This window comes from Monodon monoceros, unplaced genomic scaffold, assembly GCF_005190385.1.
Source record: "Monodon monoceros isolate NGI ecotype Baffin Bay Population unplaced genomic scaffold, NGI_Narwhal_1 Super_Scaffold_9, whole genome shotgun sequence".
In the NCBI taxonomy this organism is placed as follows: Eukaryota; Metazoa; Chordata; class Mammalia; order Artiodactyla; family Monodontidae; genus Monodon; species Monodon monoceros.
Window position 1 is genome coordinate 25,131,532 of NW_021703786.1, and position 21,601 is coordinate 25,153,132.

The following is a 21,601-nucleotide window of genomic DNA, read 5'->3' on the forward strand; positions in this document are numbered from 1 at the left end:
GATGTGGTGAGTAAATGTCATGTGGGGTCCAAGACAGGTCCTGGAGTAGCAGGAGGCATGAGGTTAAAACTGAGGAAACCTGAATAGTGTGGACCTTAGTTAATGACGGTGTATCAGCACTAATTAAGCATCGCACTGGTGCAGGATGTCAGTTACGGGAAGACTGGGGGTATGGGAGGGAGTGCAGTTCCTCCTCCTGAGCCCCTTGTCCCACCCCTTCCGTGAAGTTGGCCTCCCACCCTCTCCGCACGTCACTTCTGACTGCTTCTGCCCAGTCCTCTGCTGGCGTCGTGGGCACAGGTGCCCTCAGTGCAGGTGCGCGGGAGGCAGACTGACATGGGCTCTCTTGCAGTGGGCATCCCCACCATCCGGTGGTGTGGGGCTGAGGGGGACTACAACGTCATGGTGATGGAGCTGTTGGGACCCAGCCTGGAAGACCTCTTCAACTTTTGCTCTAGGAAGTTCAGTCTCAAAACCGTCCTGCTCCTTGCTGACCAAATGGTGAGAGTTCATTTTTCTCAAGTGAAGGGCAGCCTGCGTGCTCAGCACTAGCTCGGTTTGATTCATCAGTCTGATGAGGCCTTCAGGGCTGTGCTGTTAGTGCACAGGGAGAACATGGAAGCTCGTTAACTCTGTGAAAGATAGTGACCCTTGGCGGGCAGGGTGCATCTGCGTGTGGGCCTGAGTTCCCCGGGTTCCCTCCGCCAGGCTACTGCCTGGGGTTCAACCTCTCACCCTTGCTTCTCCACCTGCAGATTAGTCGTATTGAGTACATTCACTCAAAGAACTTCATTCACCGAGACGTGAAGCCAGACAACTTCCTCATGGGGCTAGGCAAGAAGGGCAACCTGGTCTACATCATCGACTTCGGGCTGGCCAAGAAGTACAGGGACGCCCGCACCCACCAGCACATCCCCTACCGCGAGAACAAGAACCTCACCGGGACGGCGCGGTATGCCTCCATCAACACGCACCTCGGCATCGGTGAGCCCTCCTGCCCCGGCCGCAGGCCTGGCTGTCCTACAGCCTCCTGGGGGCCCTCAGGGTGGTTAGCATGTTGGGTGTGGAGGCTGGCGTCAAACCTTTGTAGCAGAGGCTGGTGTCCGGGCCTGGAGACCTTACCTTGTGGGACGTGGGGAGACAGGCACGTGTTGGGGCCTCCTGACAGGTGGCGGTGCGTCTCTGAACAGCACAGCAGGGGCACTTGTGCTGAAACAAGGAATCCAGATGTCCTTCCCTGTGGCTCTGAGTTCATCCCCAGGAAGCGGGGTGTTTGCCGCTTTGACCCACTGTCCTCTCTCCCCAGAACAATCTCGAAGGGACGACCTGGAGTCTCTGGGCTACGTGCTCATGTACTTCAACCTGGGCTCGCTGCCCTGGCAGGGCCTGAAGGCTGCTACCAAGAGGCAGAAGTATGAGAGGATCAGTGAGAAGAAGATGTCCACTCCCATTGAGGTGTTGTGTAAAGGCTACCCCTGTGAGTGTCCTCAGGTGGACAGCAAGCCAACCCTGTGTTTCTGTGGGAGGATGGGGACCTGTGAGGCTCTGGGAAAGGGACCAGGGAAGCCCCCCAGAGGCTGGCTGCTAAGGCCCCACTGATGTCCTGCATGGTTGGGGAGGTGAAGAGTGAGCAGGTGGCCTGCCCTTTAACTGGCCTCAGCCTTCTGTCCCTGGCGCTCCTCTACCTTCCTGAGCCGTAAAACTCAGGGAGTTTTCCTTTTGTTTTTGTGAGACTGCCCCTGTGATAAATGCCTCAGATGAAACTCTGTTATGCTCTGTGTGCTCAGTTTTCTCAGCCTCTTTCCTCAAAGCATGCTCGGTGTTTCAGGTTCCAGCTTTCACACCCTCTGTTTGGGTGGCTGGGAGTGGTCAAGGGTTTTGTGGACAGACGCCATGCTGGCTCCCAGTCAGGGGTACTGCCAGTTACCTCTGAGTTTCATGGTGTTTTACAGCTGAATTCGCCACGTACCTGAATTTTTGCCGTTCCTTGCGTTTTGACGATAAGCCTGACTACTCATACCTGAGACAGCTCTTCAGGAACCTGTTCCATCGCCAGGGTTTCTCCTATGACTACGTGTTCGACTGGAACATGCTCAAATTCGTAAGTGCGCCCCCAGCTCACTGACTGCTCAGCGTGGAAGGGGCATGCCGGTCAGCAGAAGGCCGCTAGCTGCTGCCGTCCCTTCCTGGGAGCTACACGGGGTGGGGCTTCAGGAGGCATGGCTGCCACACGGGGAGCACGCGGGGTTCTGAGAAGCCAGATGCCTGTTGGCAAGTGAAGAAGGCACCTCAAGGCTGCAGCGGGGCTGTGGGGTTCTTGGGCCTGAGGTATGTCCACAGTGCAGGTCTGCCCAGACCAAGGCTCTTACTTAGGACGCTGAGGTCATTTTATCATCATCGTCATCCATCCTAAGGACATTGTGGCTGCTCTGGCTTGTGAGTTCCTTGTCAACGGGGTGTGGCTGTCGCCGGGTTGGGTGAAGACTTCCCTACTCCTCCCCCTACCAGGCTGTGCCGAGGCCCGGCCTCCGAGGGGGTGGGTAGCCTGGGAGGCGCTGTGTGTTAGGTTTGCGTTTGGCCTTGTGATGAGCTAGACTTACATTTGATTTCCTTTGTCACCCAGTTCGTTCATTAAGTGTGAGCCTGTGTTGTGTGCACGCACGCTGCAGGGGCTGGGGGTGGAGGGGCTTGAACTTTAATTTGTTTTCCTCTCTAAAACAGGCCGCCTGTCCCTGAATCTGTTGTGTGAGTTTGTTTAATCTCCAATACTACGGCCAGAATTCCAGTTTTTTTTTTGATTTCCACTTTCTCTTTCATTAAAAATGTGTTCTATGAGCTTAAAACAAAAATGGGCTGGTTTCTAGGGAGACAAAATCTGATGGAGGAACAGAACCTCCTCTTCAGAGGGTGCAAAACAGGAAGCCTTGTCCCATGGCCTTACAGGTGCAGGGGTATTCACACAGGGACCAGGTAGGGGTGGGGGGCTGCAGCCTCCCAGAGCGGGGGCCAGCCCACAGAGCCAGCCTGCCCTGGACCTCACCCGTGCCATCCTGGTGTCAGGCCCCTCTGTTAGGATGGCCTTCTAAGGACAGCCTTTGGGAGTGGTGCCGCAGGTTACCTGGAGTCTGGACATCAGGGTGGGCCTCCTGCTAGAGCCACTTTAATAAGTTCTTTGTTCTAACATTGTCATCCCTCCGAGGGGCTCAGCAAACCTCTTCTGTAAAGGACCAGACAGTCAATAATTTTAACTTTGCCGTCAGCACAGCGGTGCGACCACTCAACTCTGTGTTGTAACTGGAGAGCTGCCCAAGCAGTGCGGCAGTGAGTGGGTGTGACTGTGCCAAGAAAACCGTATTTGCAGGATCGGGTGTGGCTGCATTTGGCCCGTGGGCTGCAGTTTTCAGACTCTTGCCTTACAGCGCTGGTAATTAGGATGTGACCTCTACTAGGGCAGGTATCTTAGCGTTACCACTTAAAATCAAACGTCCCCGTGTTTCTGGTGTGACATTCACTGAAAGCGTAACTAGCTGTTTGTCCTGGGAGTAACTAGCTTAGCTTAGGCGGTGCCCACCGCATGGCCCCCCGGGATGAGCCTGGCTGCTGGCCTCCTTATTTCAAGTGCACCAACAGGACATGGGCCTGGCCCGGGCATCTGGGCTCCAGTTGGACCCCTCAGCCAACCAAATGCTGTCCCTCCCACCTGCCTTGCGGACTCCCCCAACTGTCGCCGCATTGGGCCACCTCTGACCTGGGCTGGTTCCCATCCCCGTGTGAATGGTCGCAGAGAAGAGGGCCGCCAGGTGCCGTTGGTGTCTGGGTTCTGAGGGGGTGCTGAGACGATGGGGTGGGGGTTTCCTCTGCTGTGCTGGGAAGAGGAGACTGAGAAGCCTGGTTCTGCTCTCCCACGGTTGTGGGACAGGCCATGCGTGGACCCAGAGGGAAGAGCGCCTGGCTTGCTGCGAGGCTGTGGACGGCTTTGTGGGCAGACTGTCCCACACGCCCCTGTGTTTTCTCGAGTGGCGTCCAAGTGCCTCAGGTGGTTTTTCACCAAACCCAGTTCAGTTCTGGTCTCGCCCTCTTTCCTCTGTAGGGAGCCAGCCGGGCAGCTGACGATGCTGAGCGGGAACGCCGGGACCGAGAGGAGCGGTTGAGACACTCCCGAAATCCAGCCACACGCGGCCTCCCTTCCACGGCCTCGGGCCGGCTGAGGGGGACACAGGAGGTGGCTCCTCCTACCCCCCTCACCCCTACCTCACACACTGGTGAGTGGTCCCAGGGCTGCAGCTTGCACCCCGGCCCCTGCTCTTGCAGGCAGTGGGGGTTCTGTTTTGAGTGTCACTTGCTCTGGACACTCCAGTGTGTGACCTCGTGGGGTCTAGGCAGGAGTGCCTGATGGGTGAAGACATGTGCATCCTTACTCTGATCAGTTCTTATTTCCGAAGTTAGGCCAGGGAACGCCCTGGGACAGTGCCTTCGGGAATGTGTTTCCCAGACGTTGGCCTCTCGAAGGATTGTGTTCCCTGTGAGCTCTGTTGCTTTGCCTCTTGTTCTTCTCATGGCACGACATCCTCCACCACAAACCTCTCCAGCCTCTTGCCTGTCGAGACAAGCGTTGTAGGCAGAGGCCCCGGCTGCCCTCCCACTGGACACCTGGTGCTTTGCTCCTGGGGCATCAGCAGAGCCTGTGGTGCCGGCCTAGTCTTAGGGTACAGTAGCCTGTCCTGTGCCCGACGCCGAGGCAGCCGAGGGTCCTTGTTAGACGTGGTTCCCGAGGAGAGACCCCGTGCTGGAGCGTGGGGCCGCATTCCGAGGCCTCACACTCGCCCCTGTCTCCCTTTCCTCCAGCGAACACCTCTCCTAGGCCCGTGTCCGGCATGGAAAGGGAGCGGAAAGTGAGTATGCGGCTGCACCGCGGTGCCCCAGTCAACATCTCCTCGTCCGACCTCACGGGCCGGCAAGATACCTCCCGCATGTCCACCTCACAGGTACGCGCCCCGCGGGCCGGCGCCTGACCTCACCCAGGCTGGGCGCTGCAGGCCCCCGGCTTCTCCATGTTTGGTCTGGTCTTACGGGCTCCAGGCAGAGTGGGATGATAGTTTCGAAGGCTTTCCTTCTTTCCTGCCTTCCCTTTCTCCCCATTTTTGGGTGTTTTAACCATTGGGGGAATGTTGTGCCCCTCACAGTTTGGCCCGTTGGTTGAAAGCCTCTGTGACAAGCTTTGTGGGGTAAGGGCTGTACAGCCAGCCCCACCCCGCAATTGTGCTAGGATGTGCCACGGGACCTTTTCTCTCCAGCTGCCCTCCGTGTGGCCCCCAGCCCCCAGCCAGCTTTGGAGGCTTGGCCGTCTTCCCTGGGCAGACTGGAAACACCAGCCTGCTCACGCCGTTTGTCGTGGGCACCTCCAGCCTTTGGGACTCTGTCCTCGTTCTCGTTGGTCAGGTGCTCCCCCAGCAGAGAACCCGGGGGGGGTGGGTGGGGCGTGGCATATTGCCGGCGGTCACTCTGCAGTGTCATGTCCAGCACTTGGCGACGTGCTGTGGGTTCCTGTCTTCTGATGCCCCTTCTGACGTTTGTCTTCTCTCTGGCAAGGCGAGTGTGCTCAGAGGTGCAGGGCCTGGCCCCGGGGCCTCCTCCACCCACGTCATCTTCCCCGTCTGGCTTTCCTTGCTGTTTTTCTGTCTCACTGACGCGCCTCCCTCAGCAGAGCAGCTCTTTACCTGCTTGCGGACGTTTTTCCTCAACTAGCCTTCAGGGCATCCTCCCGTGGGCAGTGGGGGTGGGCAGGGGTCCTGTGGGGGCCGGGACTACCCGGTGGCGTCTGCTGGGTGGGCAGGTGGTGAGTTCAGGAATGGCCGAAGCCCAGGTCCTGGCCACGTACTGGGGCAGCATCCGTCTGCTTCACCACGATGCCTCAGGTTTACATTTAGCGCCCTGCCCTCCCCCTGTGCTTGCTGGGCAGTAGGTGTAGCTTGTTGCTGAATGTGGTGGATTGAGCACGTTGATCAGGAGGGCACAGTGTCTGTGAGAATTGCCCAGAACCTCGGTCCTGTGGTGTCCAGCTGGTCTCCTGGCAGAGGAGCAAGGTGTGCCCAGGCAGAGGAAGTGCTCCTGACCAGTTTTCTTTAATCAAGTGAAATAGTATTTTTACCAAACACTTCTAATTTACTAGGAATTCTACTAGAAATGGGTTCTTATATGGTAATTTTCTCTCAAAAAGGCTGAAGACGCAGGTCGTTTGAACTGTGGGGCTCAGCGGGTCTGGCCAGAGTGATGAGATTGGGCCTCTTAGGGCTCCCGGCCCCACACCCCTCCTCTGTGACCACAAGACACGGAAAGGGCTTAACGCGTTTCTTCCATGAGCCCTGGAACATATGAGCCAGCAGCCGGGAGCAGGTCCTGGGAGGTGTTTTGCTGCCCCTGGCCAAGTGGGCCTGGCTGAGGGCCCTGGAACACCTCAGCCATCAAGGACCAAGGAAGGGACAGGCTTAACTTTTTTTTTTTAACACAAGAAAATGTCTTTTGCTCTGAGGATCGTTGAGGGAAACGGCAGAGGTAGAGGGTTCTGAGGGTGCCGGGTAGTTATGGGTCCTAGTCTAGCCTCTTCTCCGGCTTGTGTCCACCCCTCAGGCCACCGACCCATGAGCGTTGACCACACGCAGCTCCAGGGTCTGTCCTCACAATCACGTGTCTTTGTTCTCTGGTTCTCTCTCTGCTTTCCATACGAAGAAGTGTCATGTGGGCCTGAGCACTGTGGGGAGTCTCTGAAGAGATTCGATTTGGGGGTATTCTCTCCCAAAAGAAGCACCCTAGTCACCCTGGGGGTTTCCTTAGGATCTTCATGTTGAGGACAAAGCCCCTGAGGGCGTGTCCCCGGTGGCCTCCATCCTGGGGACAGCTCGGTCTTTTGGTTTTTTCTGGTCATCCTCCAGGTGCTCTTCCTAAGAGACTCTGAAAGGCTCTTGTCCACCAAGGGCGTGGTCAGAGTTGCTCCAGCTTTTACAACTCTATGGCCTCCATTCATCGCCCTCCCCCGCAAAGATACGATGCGGGTAGGGGCAGTGACACACCAGTCCAGGGGGCAGCACCACGTGTGCACAGACCCTGGTCTCTCTGTGGCCCGGCGGGGGCTGCTTCCTACCCGCTTCCTCTTTGCCGCTCGAAGAGGAGAGGTTGCGTCCTGTGCCAATGCACCGAGTGCACAGGAGTAGCTCATCCTCAGCACAGAAGTGCCCAGAGCACTTGGGGGAGGGCCCTGCCGACCCTGTCCAGCTGAAGGTGGGAGGGTGTGACATGTGTGTTGCTTGTCCTGGCCGTTCCTCCTCACCCCCACGTGCTTCTCCAGGGACCACAGTCCCCACATTCCTGACCCCGGCCTGCGAATCTGGCCTCTCCAGCTGGAATAATGTGAAGACGGAAGGGCTCCTGGTGGATGAACCTGTTTTGTCATGTTTCTCTTTGTGAGGAGGGCCTCCTCCATCCAGTGCTATTGGTAGAACGTGATGCTGGTCCGTGGTGCCAGTTTTTCCTTCAGGCTTACTCGTTTTAATTCCTGCGCCCCAAGTAAGGTCCACAACCGTGTCCTCTTCCTTGTGTCAGTGAGGAAATGTGTCCAGTCCTTTAGTCACAGGGAGGTGGTGTCCTCTCCACCTGCCAAGCACAGGCCTTGGGGAGCTGCTGGTCCCGAGAGCTGATGGAGGGGCTGCCGTCTAGGCATCCAGTTTTCTTACTACGCGAGAGTTGGGAAGGGTCTCCCTTGTTGGCCCCATTGACAGATCCATCCTCAAGGAGCAGCAGCGGCTGCATGTCCAGGGGCCACTCTCGAGAGGCGAGACTGAGCTCCTGTGTCCCTGGGTCCCCTCGAGCGGCCCTGGCCAGTGGTCATGGACCTGGTTGAGGCAAGGCGAGGCAGTGCTTGCGGAAACAGGAGGGCCTCACGTGCTGGTCTGGCCAGCGTAACCCTTACCAACAGCTGTCTTTTCCCCCCACCTCAGAATAGCATTCCTTTCGAACATCACGGCAAGTAGCTGCACGTCTCCCCGTCGGAAGGCAGCACTGGGTGAGTGTGCTCACGGCGGGGCTCCTCAGCAGGCGCCGGGCGGGGTGGGAGCTGCCGCCCGCTCGCCGACCTGAGGGAGCACGCAGGGGGTCGGGCTTGCATGCCAGGTGCCCCAGGTAGAGCAAGGCCCCTGGCCCAGGTCCTCTCCTCACATGGCTTCTAGAGCAGCTGTGGTGGGCTGTCCAGTCTGGGGTGACCCCAGAATCCTGTCTGTTGGCCTTTGGCCTTTGCTGTGGTCTCCAGTTGGGAGCTGGCGTGGGGAGCAGGAGCCCAGTCTTGGCTCCAGTGGCCCCAGGGGCCTCAGAAGGTTCGGGGCCGCGTGGTTCCAGGTCGGTCGCTGGACGTGTGTCGTGTCATGCTGGCTGTGGGGGCCGCGCTTGGCAGGGGCTCTTGCACTCTTGCTGCGTGAGACACTCCTGATGGTCCCTGCTGTCCCGGCTTTCTCATCTCTCTTCCTTTAGCACTGATTTCTGTCCTCCTCGTTTGTTTTTCTTTTTGAACTTGGTCTCTGCCTAGCATCTTGTCCACCACGCTCTCATCTGTATTCACCCATCAGCCACAGCCACACGCTCCCTGCCGTTGGTGCATGGCTGGGCATCCAAGCCAGGCTCCCCTCTTGGTGGCAACTCTTGTGGCTCCTCCCGGCTGAGGGCTTGCAGCTTCTGTCCACTTTGCGCTGCGGTGGGAGACCAGCTGCAGTTGTAACGTGACTGCACTCTTGGGGACATCTTGATGGGAAATGCTTTTCACGTCTTGCCCCACGTGGAGTCCCAGTGCCCGCTTGGGGCCTGGTCCCTATTTTTGGGACACCAGGCTACTTTCCAGGAAGGGGGGCTGGGAGCAAGCATCTCTTGCCCGCTTGGACTCTGGTCTGACTGATCATGAGCTGGCGGCCCCACAGCCTCCTTGCCTGCATGGCTCTTCCTTCCCCATCTTCCTGTCACTCTTTCTGCTGCACGTATCCTGGACTCGAGGGACCTTCCAGAGCAGCTGGGGGTGCGCGTGTCCAGAGGGGCTAGGCGGCATCTGCCCCCTCCCCACCAGGGCACTGTCACTGGTGTTTTCTGCCCAAGGCCAACCGGCTCCGTTCCTCTGGCCTCACGCTGACCTTCTCCTGTGCTTTGGCTCCGACAGATTCCCGGTCGGGTGGCGTCCAGTGGTCTGCAGTCTGTCGTGCACCGATGAGAACTCTCCTTTTTGCTGAGGGCAGACAATGCATGGCTGATCTACTCTGTTACTAGTGACACGCCCCCGGTCTAGAACCGAAATGTTAACACCGGGACCTCTCCAGGCCACCCACCCAGCGACGCCCATGGGGGAAACCAAACACAAACCCAGCCGGACAGACTCCAAGCGCTGCCATCGCCAGGGGCTGCACTGAGCCCCCATGAACTTGGTTCTAGCGGGGCTGGGACGAAAGCAGTGAGATGGTTGCAGAGAGAATCCAACTCCCATTCAAGAGCCTTTCAGTCCCCTCCGTGGTGGCGCACCCATGTCCCTGCCGAGTCTACTGTAACTACCGATCTTCTACTTGGTTGAGACAGTTTTGTATCATTTTGCTAAAAATTATTGGCTTAAATCTGTGTGAAGAAATCTGTCTTTATTGTTTCTTTCATGTCTGTTTTTGCGGTCTTGAAGATGCTGACTTTAAAGAATTCTAAAGCAGGCACTGATGTGGAGTTCGTGTAGAAGGAGTGAGGCAGGGAGCAGAGCACGTGGGTTTCCGTGGTCTGCGTCTCGTGGTTTGTTGTGTGGTCACTGTGGAAAAGGGATTCTCATCAGAAATTCTATCACGTGTATACGCGTGTGTAAGTAACGTGTGTGTCCCTGTGTGCCGTGTGTCTCGTGACCTCATTAACCTGGTTTTGGCTGTCATGCTCCTTTCCCCACCGTAAACTGAAATGCCTGCTCACTGCAGACCCGCTGGGATTCTTGAATCATCAGAGCAGTTAGAAAGTGCTGGCTACACGCGTGGGCTCAGCGGGTGCTTCCCCACAGAGCAGCCCACCGATCTGCCCTTCCCAGACGCAGCGAGAAGGAAGCTGAGCCTGAAGACTGCAGAAGCTGTGGCTTCGCATCGTGTCGCTGATCCCTCGGGAGAGGATTTCAAACTGAGAGACTTGGGCCCCTCCGTGGAGTCGTGTGTGATTATTTTGGTGGTGGTTGCCTCAATGCTTTTGAATCTGGGAGATTTTCTAAGTAGGCTGTCAATATTACCAGTGCAGATTGGCCCTTAATCTGTGTTAATATCTATGTGCTCAAAACCAAGGGCCATGGTATCTGCCCTGGATGCCAGCGTTGCTCAGAAAGGCCAGCGAGCCCAAGGAAATCCACTCTGAAGTGCCAAGAAGCAGGTGACTCTGATGACCTGATTGTCCAGGAGGGTGAAGGGTCACCCGCTTTTGTGACTTTCCCTGGGACATAGTGACCCCACAGAGGCCAAGAGTCAGAGCAGGGCTGAATCTCCCCAGAAAGACCTTCTGCGGCAGCCCAGCTCCAGGTGGTTTCCCGAGACGCTCTCCCTCACTTTGCAGTAGCAGAGGCACCAGGTAGTAGTGGTGGCCGGTAGACAGGAGCCCCCGTCTCTGGAAACGAGGTGCAATATATATGTTCATAGGTACTTTCACATTTCTTCGCATCATCCCCCTGCAGTGTGTTCTGTTTGGAAACTGGGACACTCGTAGGAAGATAGGCACCTAAAAGGTGTCCACGTCTGTGTTTTCCCTTCCTGCCCCCAAAGTCCCAGCACGGGGATGCTGGTCCTAGGACGCCCTGCCTGCTGTTGATGGCACAGAATGCAGCTGTTTACTTCTTTCTGATTCCTGAGCTGGCTACTCTGTAAGTGTTTTGGGGTGTGGGCACTTGGCCAGGTCGGGCTGTGTTTCTGGGAGTGCAGAGGGAGCTCGCGTGGGTCAGAGCGAGTTGGGGGCTTTCATTGTGGCCCAGTGCCTTCTGCAGAGGCGGGCCTGCCCTTCCCAGCAAGGAGTTAGCAGCCGCAGCCCCAACATCCTGCATCCAGGTTTCCACCTGAAATTGCCAGATGGCATTTGAGAAGTGGACTCTGACCCCGAGTCCTCAGCACTGCGGTTGTGGACAGTTGTGTCCCTCCCTTATTTAACTCCCCATCCTGACTTGCAGGAAACATAGTTGGAATGTCTGTATCAACCTGTGTATCCGTTGCCAAGTCTCTGAACTGCGCTTTTGTATGACCACTGTATTTGTGTCCTTAACTACCGTGTAAATAATAAATTCATGACGACTTCTACCTTTATTCCCTGTCCCTGCCATGTGGTCTTTATTTCATCAGTTTGAGTTTTGATTTGTTTAGATTAACTATTTGAAACTAATTTTCTGAGACTGGGCATTCGTGTCTGTCCTTTTGAAGCCTGTTGGTGTACTTTGTAAGCTGCTCAGGAGTAGGTGGAATGAGCCTGTGGGACGTGGCATGGATGTGGCTGAGTTGTCGCCGGTGCAGGCCATGTGCACATACCAGTCCCCTGCCTTAACCACCTTTATGGGAAGGAAGTGCTTCCACCCATTTTGGGTTTTCTGGGGAGTGAAGAGCACGGTAGCTGACACATAGCCATGTTCCTGCTGCCCGTGGTGGGTGCTCGAAGTGGCTGCTAGTGGGCCCCTGCTGGGACGCAGGGGCTTGGACCTGGCAGTCGCCATCCCAGTGAGAACACCACCTTGCATGCCCCATGCCCCGGGTGTTGTCCTTTCTAATCAAGGCAGCGTCTGCAAGGGTACATCATCCATCCATCTGTTGGGCTCATGGCCTCCGCTTCTCTCTCCCCCTGGAGTTGTTGGAGCCTAAGAAGTTCCTACCCCTGGGAGCTCCAGATGGCGCTGAGTGAGAAAGCATGGTCCCCAGCAGTCTCTCCTGCCCACGGTGACTTGCAGGGCTGGCCGGGTGGGAAGGTCCGTCCTTGAACTGGGACCACAGATGTGCTCCCACGGATATGTAGTAATCAGCCACTTCCTGGTCCACACCCACTTGTCCTGGGGCTGAGCATGCTGGCCTTGCGTGCGTTGCAGGGAAAGCTTGGCGGCCCCACCCACATGCATGGGGAACAGGTGGGGCAGGTGGATCTCCCACCTGCTGCTAGCTTGCTTTTGCTCCTCCTAAGCCACCATGGCTATGCTAGTGGTCCCTGAGGTTCCAAAAGGGCCTGAGCTCTTCTTTGTGGGTTCCCCACCCCAGCCTGCTGACATTTGGACCCAGCTGAAATGGTGACGAGGCAAGCCCTGAGCCACCTCTTGTTTTCCTGCCAGGAGGTGGACCACAGGCAGGACAGGGACCCCGTCATCTTTTGCTCAGAGCCTGCTTGTCCTGCTCCCCAGCCCCCTTGCCACCTCTGTCTGCCTGACACAGAGAGCTTCACCCCCTGACCCGCATGGCAGGCTCCATGCTCAGGAGAGCAAGCTCCGGGCCCATGCCTCCACCTCCCACCCTCCCCCAGGCCCCATCATCACTGAGAGTGGTGCTTGGATCCCCTCCTGGAAACCCCTGTGTTGGGGGAGGGGACCCCTCCTGCCCTTCCCGCTGCCTGCCCTGCCCCCCGCCCCCCCTCCATCTGCTGGGAGCTCTGGAAGCAGCACATCTCTTGGGGTCATTACCTGTAAGGGTGTTTAGGGTTACAGGGGAGTGTCCTTTAGGGAACCATGAGGGGGCCCTGCAGGTCTAGGCGGCTGCCTTCCAGACTGCCATTGGCAGGACCCTTAGGCAGCCACTGACGGTGGGGTCTGCCCTCCTGCCAGGCTCTCCTAGCGTGGGGCCTGCACACGTGTCCTGAGGTGTTCTCTGCACAGGGTGGCAGGTGCCCCGAGGTCTGGCCAGGGTGGGGGTAGCAGCCCAGGGTGCCTGGCTCGTGTACCCCACCCCCCCACCCCCCAATTTAGGCTGATTATGTATGTGTCCTCCAAGGAGGTGCTCAAGGGCCCATGAGAGTGGGCTCAGCACGGGCATCTGGGTCTTCACAGGATGCTGGGTGTGAGTCTTCTTTAGTGGGACGTCTAGAGGGTTAGGGGCAGCCCCATCCACGCCAGAGCACTGATGACAACTGTCGTCAACTGCTCTTAGGGCTCTTGGCAGCCACAACTTTGAGGACAGGAGGTTTTTTTTCTCTGTGTCTTGGGCACAGTTGGAAACATCTGGAACCAGAAAACTAGGCAGTCAAGATGGTCTGGTCACCTTCTCCCCCAGGGCCCCTGCGGATCAGTCTCCAATCTTGGCAGAGCCCCTGGATGCTTTAACCAGCTGGTGTCGCTGCTGTGCGGGTATGGGGCCTCAGGTCCACCCTGGGGTGCAAGGGTCCAGCCCCAGACCAGCTGTGGGTCCCACCCCCAGCGGAGCAACTCCCACACGTTGACCATCTCAGAATCACTGAACAGTGTCCGCAGAGCATGCGTGTAGAGAGTCGCCAGTCCTCAAGTAGGGAGGGGGGATGCATGAGGCAGCTTTGGGTGAGAGTGAGGGGGTACTAGCGCGGGATACTGAGGCCCTGGTCACCACCACAGCTGGTTCCAGGAGACCCAGGGTAACTGAATGACTGGCGACAGCCAGGCCAAGCTCACATCAGGAGAGAAGGGGGCGGTGTGATGAGGGCTGGGAGGTGGCTGGGGGAAGGGCACAAGCAGGCTGCCCACTTGCATCCTTTTCCCTGCCTCCCTCCAGCTCAGGTAGGTGGTTGCAGAGACCACAGGTGGGGCTCGCCCTTTAAGACCTAACAAGTGGGGCGCTTATGGCTCAGCTTTGCCCAGGGACTGGCCTGGGGGCCCTGCCTGGCCCACCTTATTACAGGGTGAGGTCAGCCGATGCAGGGCTACCACTTGACCCCTGTGACTGCTAGCACTGCCCACAGCCCAAGCCCCTGGCAGAGGGGAAGGAAGGACAGAAAGGATGACAGACGGGGCAGGGGACTGTGGGCAGGTGCCTGGCTCCCTCACAGAGCTCAAGGGACAGATGGAGGAGGGAGACAGCAGCCCCTTCAGGGCGACATCTCTGGGGCGGACCCAAGATGTGAGCTCTCGCTTGCTTTTCGTTGCAGAGAAGCAGGGACGTGGCATCTCTCCGGCTGTACGCGGCCCACCAGGGTGCCTGCTGCCGTCCCCAGCGCCCTCGACGCACCACCTACTGAGGCGGCCCCAGCGGCCTCTGACCGGGCTCCCAGCCACACAGGCCGCCGCTGGCCACAAGGGCAGGTGGGTGTGAAGTACCCGGGGTGAGGCTGACTGGGGCTGTTCAAGGAGGATGGGGAGCAGATACCAGCCCAGGGCGCTGACCACATGCGGTGACTGAGGGGCGAATAAACAAAAGGCAGGGGCTTCCCTGGTGGCGCAGTGGTTGGGAGTCCGCCTGCTGGTGCAGGGGACGCGGGTTCGTGCCCCGGTCTGGGAGGATCCCACATGCTGCAGAGCGGCTGGGCTCGTGGGCCATGGCCTCTGAGCCTGCGCGTCCGGAGCCTGTGCTCCGCGACGGGGGAGGCCGCGGCAGTGAGAGGCCCGCGTACCGCAAAAAAAAAAAAAAAAAGGCAGATCATTTTCTTTAAACACACACCAGTGAACAGAAACCACACGTATATCTCAGCTTCAGTGGACACACCCCTGCAGTGTGGCCCCTTCCCTGCCAGCCACCAGGGTGCTGTGTGAACACTCTGAGCCGTTTGGGGTCCATCAGGGCAGGGTCCAGAACGAGCAGTGCTTAGAAGGCCGACATGGCTGACAAGGACCAGAACCATTTTGTAAAAATAACCAGGCTATTTGTTGAGAAAGTGAGATTTGGGGTGAACAGTTAGAATACTGCCCCTACGTAGAGCAAAACTCCTGCAGCTCCTGGAAGATATTCCTTCTGAGATGGTGCCTCCACATGCAGGTTTATCTCAAACCTTCAGAGGTGAAGGAGGAACCTTTGTCCACTGGACGCTCAAAGAGGGGTGGGCTGCGGCACATGGGGAGACCAGGCAGGATGGGGTGCTCACGGGCACGCAGGGAGGCCTGTCGTGGCAGTGCCCGCTCCGCAGCTGTCCCCGGCCCCGCCCCCTGATTAAAATCGTGTTGTCTCCAAAGCGTGGGTCTCTGGGTCCTTGAGGCCAGCGGTGGGCACCGGGCTCCCTGGAGTCAGCAGGTGGGGTCCCTGGTGCAGACCGCTCATAACCTCACGGCTTGGCTTCACCACAGATCCACCTTGGAATGACACGTTTCCACCCTGCCACCTCCCCTGAAAAACACTGATCGGGCGATGATCCGCTGCCCGGGCGGCCGGCGTGGAGCCAACGGCCCCGCCCAAGCTAGTCCTGTTTGTGAAATAAATACGAGCATTGATGGTTCCTGTCCAGTTCCCTGCCACCCCTGCTGGCCTCCCCCAGCTCAGACGCTCGTTTCTGGGGTGTGAACGACCTCCCCGTTCTTCTCAGGCTCTGTCTTCAGGAATTGCTCCACCTCCCGAGAGTCCACCTTCACGTCCTCGGGGGGCTTGTGATGCTCCTCCTCCGTGGCCGCCTCGGGCCTCTTCCCAATGCATAAGAAGTTGCCCAGCACCAGCACGAGGGAGGAGGCCAGCACCTCAGCCCCCGCCAGGACAAACACATACTGGTACACGTGCGTCGCATCCAGGAGCTTGCCTGCAGTGCAGGGGGACAGGGTCAGCCCAGGGCTGAAGCTTCCCCCGGATCCCCCCAGTCACCAGTGCCCTGCCGGGGACAGCCCAGGGCCCCTGAGGCAGCCACCCTCACCCCCACCACCTTCCCCCGGGCCGTGCAGACTCAGAGGCTAAAGCAGAGTGGCTTTGACAAGGGTTTGGAGCAGAGCCTCCGGTGGGGCCTCATCCCCCGCCAGGTGGAGGCACCTGGAGGGATCTGGCCCCACTGCCTGTCACTGTGGCGGCCCTCATAGGAACCACCTGGGCCCCAGAAGGACCCTGGGACCCCGAGACAGTGACGATTCAGGCACCTCCTCACCCTCGCCCCAGACCTCTCCAGGCAGGAAGAGCCAGAGGCCCAAGGCCAAGTGGGAGGTAGGGGGACTACAGGGTTGGCTGGAGAGACCCAAACCCAGGTGCAGAGGCTTGGTGGGGACTTGGCCACACTGCTTCCACCGTCCACACCATTTTAATCGCACACCATTATTTTCTCAGTTATCAAAAAATAAAGCAAAAGCCCAACGTAACAGAAGCTGGCCCGACCTTCAGCTCTGAGCCTCCCCGGCGTGTGGGGACAGCCAGAAAGGAGGACGAGCACTCCACCCTGGAGCCATCACCTGGGCCACAACTCAAGCCCGTGGCCTCCTCCCACAGTGAACCGAGGGGGACCCAAGGTGTGTGAGAGGCCATGTTCTCTCCTGACACCGGCTGGCCATGTGCTGAGGTACATGGTGGCCTGGCTAGACAAGGCTGGGAGCAGTGGGGGAGGGGGGTCCCTCCAGCTAAGAGCCCCCCATGGTGAGTACCATCCCCAGGAAGAGCAGGTGTGGGAACTGCCCGGAGGCCTGGCCAGGCCTCAGGGAGTGGAGGCACTTCGCTCCCCACCCTGCCCCCAGCACTCACCTCCCGACGGGGGCCCAATGAGCACAGCTATGGCCTCCAGCAGCAGCACGAGGCCAATGGCACTGGAGAACTTCTGGGTGCCCACGATGGCCATGAGTACCTCGAACTGCAGGGCCCCCACCATGCCGTAGGAGATGCCGAAGAAGATGCAGAAGACCACCAGGCCACCGTAGTCACTGGCTGTAGATCCCGTGAGGTCGGTGAAGCCGTTGAAGAACATGGCGAAGCTGAAGAGGTACACAGAGTAGGGCCGCACCTTCTTGAGCCCTGTGATGAAGCCGGCGGTGGGCCTCGCGAAGATGTCGATGAAGCCCAGGATGGTGAGCAGGAAGGCCGCCTGGGTGTCGGGCACACCCAGGTCCTTGGCGTAGCTCACCACAAACACGGGCGGCACAAAGAGCCCCAGCACCATGATGGAGGCGGCCAGGGCATAGATGACAAAGCCGCGGTCCCTGAAGACGCTCAGGTCCAGGAGCCGTCGGGATGGCCGCTGGGGCCCAGGCCCCGAACCTGAACCCAGCCGGGGCGCCTCCAGGGGCCGCATGAGTGCAGCACACACGCAGCAGTTGAGCAGCAGGCCACCCAGGATGAGGAAGCCGCCCCGCCAGCCATAGTGGTCCTGCAGCACCTGCCCCAGCGGGGACAGGGCGCACAGGAACACCGGGCTGCCCGCTGCCGCCAACCCGTTGGCCATGGGGCGCCGCTTGTTGAAGTAGCGGTTGAGCATGATGAGTGAGGGCTGGAAGTTGAGCGCCAAACCCAAGCCTGGAGGGGAATGGGCGGGTGAGCGCAGGTGGCCCAGCCCCAGTTCTCCCCAGGACGGGCTCCCGCCTGAACGATTCTATGTGTGGGTCTGACAGGCGTCGACATGAGGAGACTCGGCGTGTGTTCAGAGCCCCTGTTGCCAACCCACGTGCCCGGGAGAGACAGACGGGGAACGAGGGACGGGATGGCTCTGGGTGGGTACACCCCACAGCTGCCCACCCCTGGGAGGTCCTTTCTCTTCCATCAACATGAGCCATCGCCACCCGGCCGCCCCACTTCTGGCGGGGCCTCACTCACCGGTAATGACCCCAGTGGTGAAGTAGAGCTGGATGATGCTTCCACAGAAGGATGCAGACACCATGCCCAGGGACGCCAAGAGGCCACCTGTGAACATGACGGGCCGGCAGCCAAAGCGATTCACACACACGCTGCAGAGCGGGCCTGGGGGATGGGGGACAGCAGCTGAGGGGCGGGACCGAGGCTCTCCATGCCCAGAGAGACCTGCCCTTCCCTGATGCCCCCTTGCCCCTGGCTCAGGATACACAGGGGCACCAGGTGCCCAGCGTGCAGGTCACGCTCGCCCGTCTTTTAAGCAAAGCATGGCTCACAAGGAACGGTCACCATTAGAGGGGTCTTTTCTGGTTGGTCTGTGCAGGCAGCAAGAACAGCTCCGGGATCCAACACAGCTGTGCAGACACAGCCCTTTGGACAGGGTCCCAGACAGCCTTGGCCTGTGCTCGTCTGCACTCTGGAGACCACGGCATCCTCGAGGGCTTCCCACCAGGTGCCCCTGGGGACCGGGGCTGAAGACGCTGGGCGCGCTACCCAACCCCTGACCCCCAGGCCTTTTTGTCCAGAACTGAACTTGATGAACTCCCAGAGGCAGTCACCTGGCATGACGGCCCCTCACCTGTCCCGTACAGCATGGCCAACAGGATGGAGGAGATCCAGGCTGTGTCACTGTAGCCTATCCCAAACTCTCGTATGAGCTCTTTGAAGAAGACGCTGACGGCCTTGGGGAAGGCGTAGGAGAAGCCTGTGATGACAAAACAGCCCCAAAGGATGGCCCAGCCCCAGCCCCCATCTGGGGCCTTGACGCCCGTCGGGCCCTCTTCGACCACTGCCCCTCCCATGGCCAGGAGGGCTGGTTCCGCGTCCCTGAGAAAGAGGAAGCCAGGCTGACTCGGTTGTCAGGCAGTCACCCAGCTACAGCCCTGCAGTGTGGGGACAGAGACGCACCTGAGGGCTGGCACCCAGGCTGGCCACCCCTCCCTTCAGGCCTCAGCCCCCAGCAGGAGCTCAGCTCTGGGCCAGGCCACGTGCCCGATGTTACTTGAGAGCCCTGCCTCTGACCCTCACCTGTGCTGGGTGCAGGGCAGGAAGGTCTGGGGTGACCAGCAGCTGCAGCTCCTCCTCCCTCCCCCGCTCAGGCCTGGCCTGCTCCCATACAGCTGGCTTTAAAGGGCAGTGGCTTTTTTGGGCTCAGCCATGTCTCAAGTTACCTCCTGAGGAGGGCAGACCCCAGTGGGGAAGTCAGCCATGCTCTGGCCTCCTGCCTGACCCTGTGTTGGGAAGCAGTGTGGTTTTAGCAGCCAGCACCTCGGGCAGTGAAGCCAGCCTTGGTGAGGACCTGGGGCCCGATCTAGGCTGCGGTCCCTTGAGACCTCAATCTAGATGTGGCCAGCCTTGCTCTCCCACCCCCAGGGGGACAGGGCTCCCCGATCCTTTCCACTCTGATCGCACTGCACAAGAAGTGAGAGTCTGAGGAAGAGGCTCACACGGGCTGTGCTGTGCGGGGGGGGTGGGGTGGGGGGGGGGGTGGAGCAGGTGGGGAGGGCGGGGGTCACTGTGCTGGCCCAGACTTGTCCCATGTCTTTATCATCCACCTGCAGCAGCTCTTTTGGGAGCCTGAGGGCAGCAGGGCCAGCCCAGGTGGAAGGTGCCTGTCGGCTGCTGGAGTTTAACCCTTCTGGCGAGGGAAGGGCAGGAGGGACACACTTCCATCCAGCCTACCAGAGCAAACCATTCTAGCCCCCAGGCTGCCAAGGAGGGAGCTGGCCGCACCCACTGCTGGCCCCAAACCCGAAGAAGCTCAGGGTCAACTTTCCTCTTTTAAACCCCAGGAACTAAGCTCGTTTGAGGCCCAGTAACTTGAAACACTGCAGGCAGATTTCCACCTGGAGATCCTCCCCTCCCTTCCCGTCTTCATCCCCTACCCCTCCCTGATCCTTGCTCCAGAAACCCCCTAATCCCAGAGATCAGCCTGGTGGCCTAGTGCCCCCACCTCACCTGACAGAAGCTGTTTGAAGGACAGAGTAGGCCTTGCTGCAGGCCCGGGGAAGGGAGGGCGTGTTGGATCCAGCCGCTTGCTGCCCACTGAAGCTCTCGTGTCTCCCCACCGGCGGCGAGCTATAAACCAGCTCCCTGGTGGGGGAAGCACTGATGTGTAGTATCTGCTGACTTAGTGGTGTAAACACTCCACCTGCACGATGCCCGAGCACTTCCTGCATGAGCTGGACACGCAGCACCACAGCCCCCTTCCTGTCAGCCGCCTTCCTGGGTTTCGTAATCTGTCCCGACTCCACCCCTTGCCCCTTTTCCTTGAATCCTTCTTGACCTGGCACAGCCCTCCGGGTGGCCACTCTTTCATCTGAGGCTATACAGAACCTATACGGACTCTGGAATGAGGACAAGGGCTTCTATCCCCGGACAGTCTGAGCGAGCACAGCTTCAGTGTGGTGGGAAAGGAATGTGGAAAATAAGACACACTCCCTGCTCCCCACTGCCCCCACCGCCTCCAGCCTGCCCCCCAGCACCCCAACCACAGGTGCTGTGCCCTCTGGGGGCTCTGATTCAGTAGTCTGGGGGGATCTGGGCTCTGATTTAGCAGCGGTGGTGGGGCGTCTGAGATCTGATTCAGTGCGAGGGGTGGTCTCTGATTCAGTGGACGGTTGGGTATCCAAGGTTCTGATTCAGCAGTGGAGGGAGGTCCTGGGCTTTGATTCAAAGGGTGTTGGGGGGGGGGTTGTTTTTTAAGGGCATCCTAGGTGATTCTAAGTAGTAGCTGCTGTCCGTGGGCACCACCCTTTGATGACCAGACCTCCAGGACCCAGCTGGCTATCAGGGTGATGACAAGGCAGACACAGCCCACCAGAGCAGAACAGCAGCCCTGCCCCCCACCCCAGACTGGGCCAGAGGTCCACCTTCAGAGCCTCTGCTAGTTCTCAGCTGGGCCAGGGCCACAGGCGCCACTTTTGGGAAACCTAGGAGAAGCCCTCACCTCTCCCGGCACTCAGACCCCAGTGCTCTTTCAAGCACTTTGCCCGGTGCTTGGAAGGCTCCTGGGCTTCAGTGAGCAGGATGAAGGGTGCGTCCGAGGCCAAGGGCTGCGCAGCCATCCGGGGACACAGCTGAAGGGTGCACGGGGGCACCCCAGCCAAGGGAGCCCCCCATCCTCCTGCAAATGTGTGCACAGACCCGTGACCTGGCATAGCCCCCTGGGTGGCCACCTCCACATCTGAGGCTACACAGAACCTGGGACGGGACAGTCTGAGCACAGCTTCGGTGTGGTCCACCCCTAGGTTCTCCTCCAGAGCCCTGCCTTTGACAACACAGCCGGGTGCCTGAGCCTGGAACGGGACAAATGGACAAAGGTCATCCACAGCCAAACTTCCCGGGTGGGGGTACCAAGCTGCTGTCCCCTTCCACTTGATAGCGTTAAGTTTAAAAGATCTCTAAGGTACATGCATCTGAGTGATATTAAAAAAAACAAAAAACTAATAAGTATATATCTTAGGAATGGGAACATTCCTAAGATATACTTACCTTAAGCAATACTTATTGATGCAGTGACACTATTTAAGGCAGAAAGCACAGGAACCCCAGACCCAGGACTCAGGACAGTGGTCAAGGCCATGGGGGCACTGAGGGGCTGGTTGTCCTCAGAATCCTGGCATGTTTGGGGTTGTGGGCTTTTTAAAGTAAATCAAGTGGGCCATGTAGAGGCCAAGGAGGGGAGTGTGTCTGGGCCGAGCAATTAGGAATAGCCCAACTCTTACAAACCCAAGGTTCCAAAACAGAACAAAGGAGGGCCTCCCTCTGAGATTTCCGTGGTTCCATCAGCCATGCCTGGTGCACCATGGGGATCATGGGCACCCCAACCTTTGAGGCCCCATTCTCTGCCCGCCAGGGCTGGGTCCTCCCTGGAGGCCCCCAGGATCCTCAGGAGAACTAGCATC

General features: G+C 58.9%; 2 protein-coding genes across 7 annotated transcripts in view; one reads left to right on the forward strand and one right to left on the reverse strand.

Annotated features, from left to right (window-relative positions):
• The window catches only part of CSNK1D (casein kinase 1 delta), a 38,376-nt gene extending 23,003 nt beyond the window's left edge, over positions 1-15,373 (forward strand). For 4 of the 6 annotated variants that reach the window (XM_029212834.1, XM_029212839.1, XM_029212837.1 and 1 more), the window contains 8 exons: positions 353-501; positions 756-984; positions 1,307-1,477; positions 1,953-2,101; positions 4,091-4,262; positions 4,846-4,985; positions 14,107-14,260; positions 15,236-15,373. In XM_029212834.1, the coding sequence (XP_029068667.1) occupies positions 353-501; positions 756-984; positions 1,307-1,477; positions 1,953-2,101; positions 4,091-4,262; positions 4,846-4,985; positions 14,107-14,196 (1,100 nt within the window). In that variant the 3' untranslated portion in view covers positions 14,197-14,260; positions 15,236-15,373. Of the gene's footprint in view, positions 1-352; positions 502-755; positions 985-1,306; positions 1,478-1,952; positions 2,102-4,090; positions 4,263-4,845; positions 4,986-7,991; positions 8,057-9,190; positions 11,328-14,106; positions 14,261-15,235 lie in introns of those variants that run through there. The other 2 variants (XM_029212836.1, XM_029212835.1) reach the window with 2 other exon arrangements.
• Positions 14,619-20,122, reverse strand: SLC16A3 (solute carrier family 16 member 3). The gene is given in 6 exon segments (XM_029212833.1): positions 14,619-15,678; positions 16,599-17,363; positions 17,661-17,804; positions 18,274-18,521; positions 19,653-19,825; positions 19,828-20,122. Coding segments are annotated over 6 exon segments (1,770 nt in total). The 5' UTR covers positions 20,014-20,122; the 3' UTR covers positions 14,619-15,424.
• Between the last annotated feature and the right edge of the window lie 1,479 nt (positions 20,123-21,601).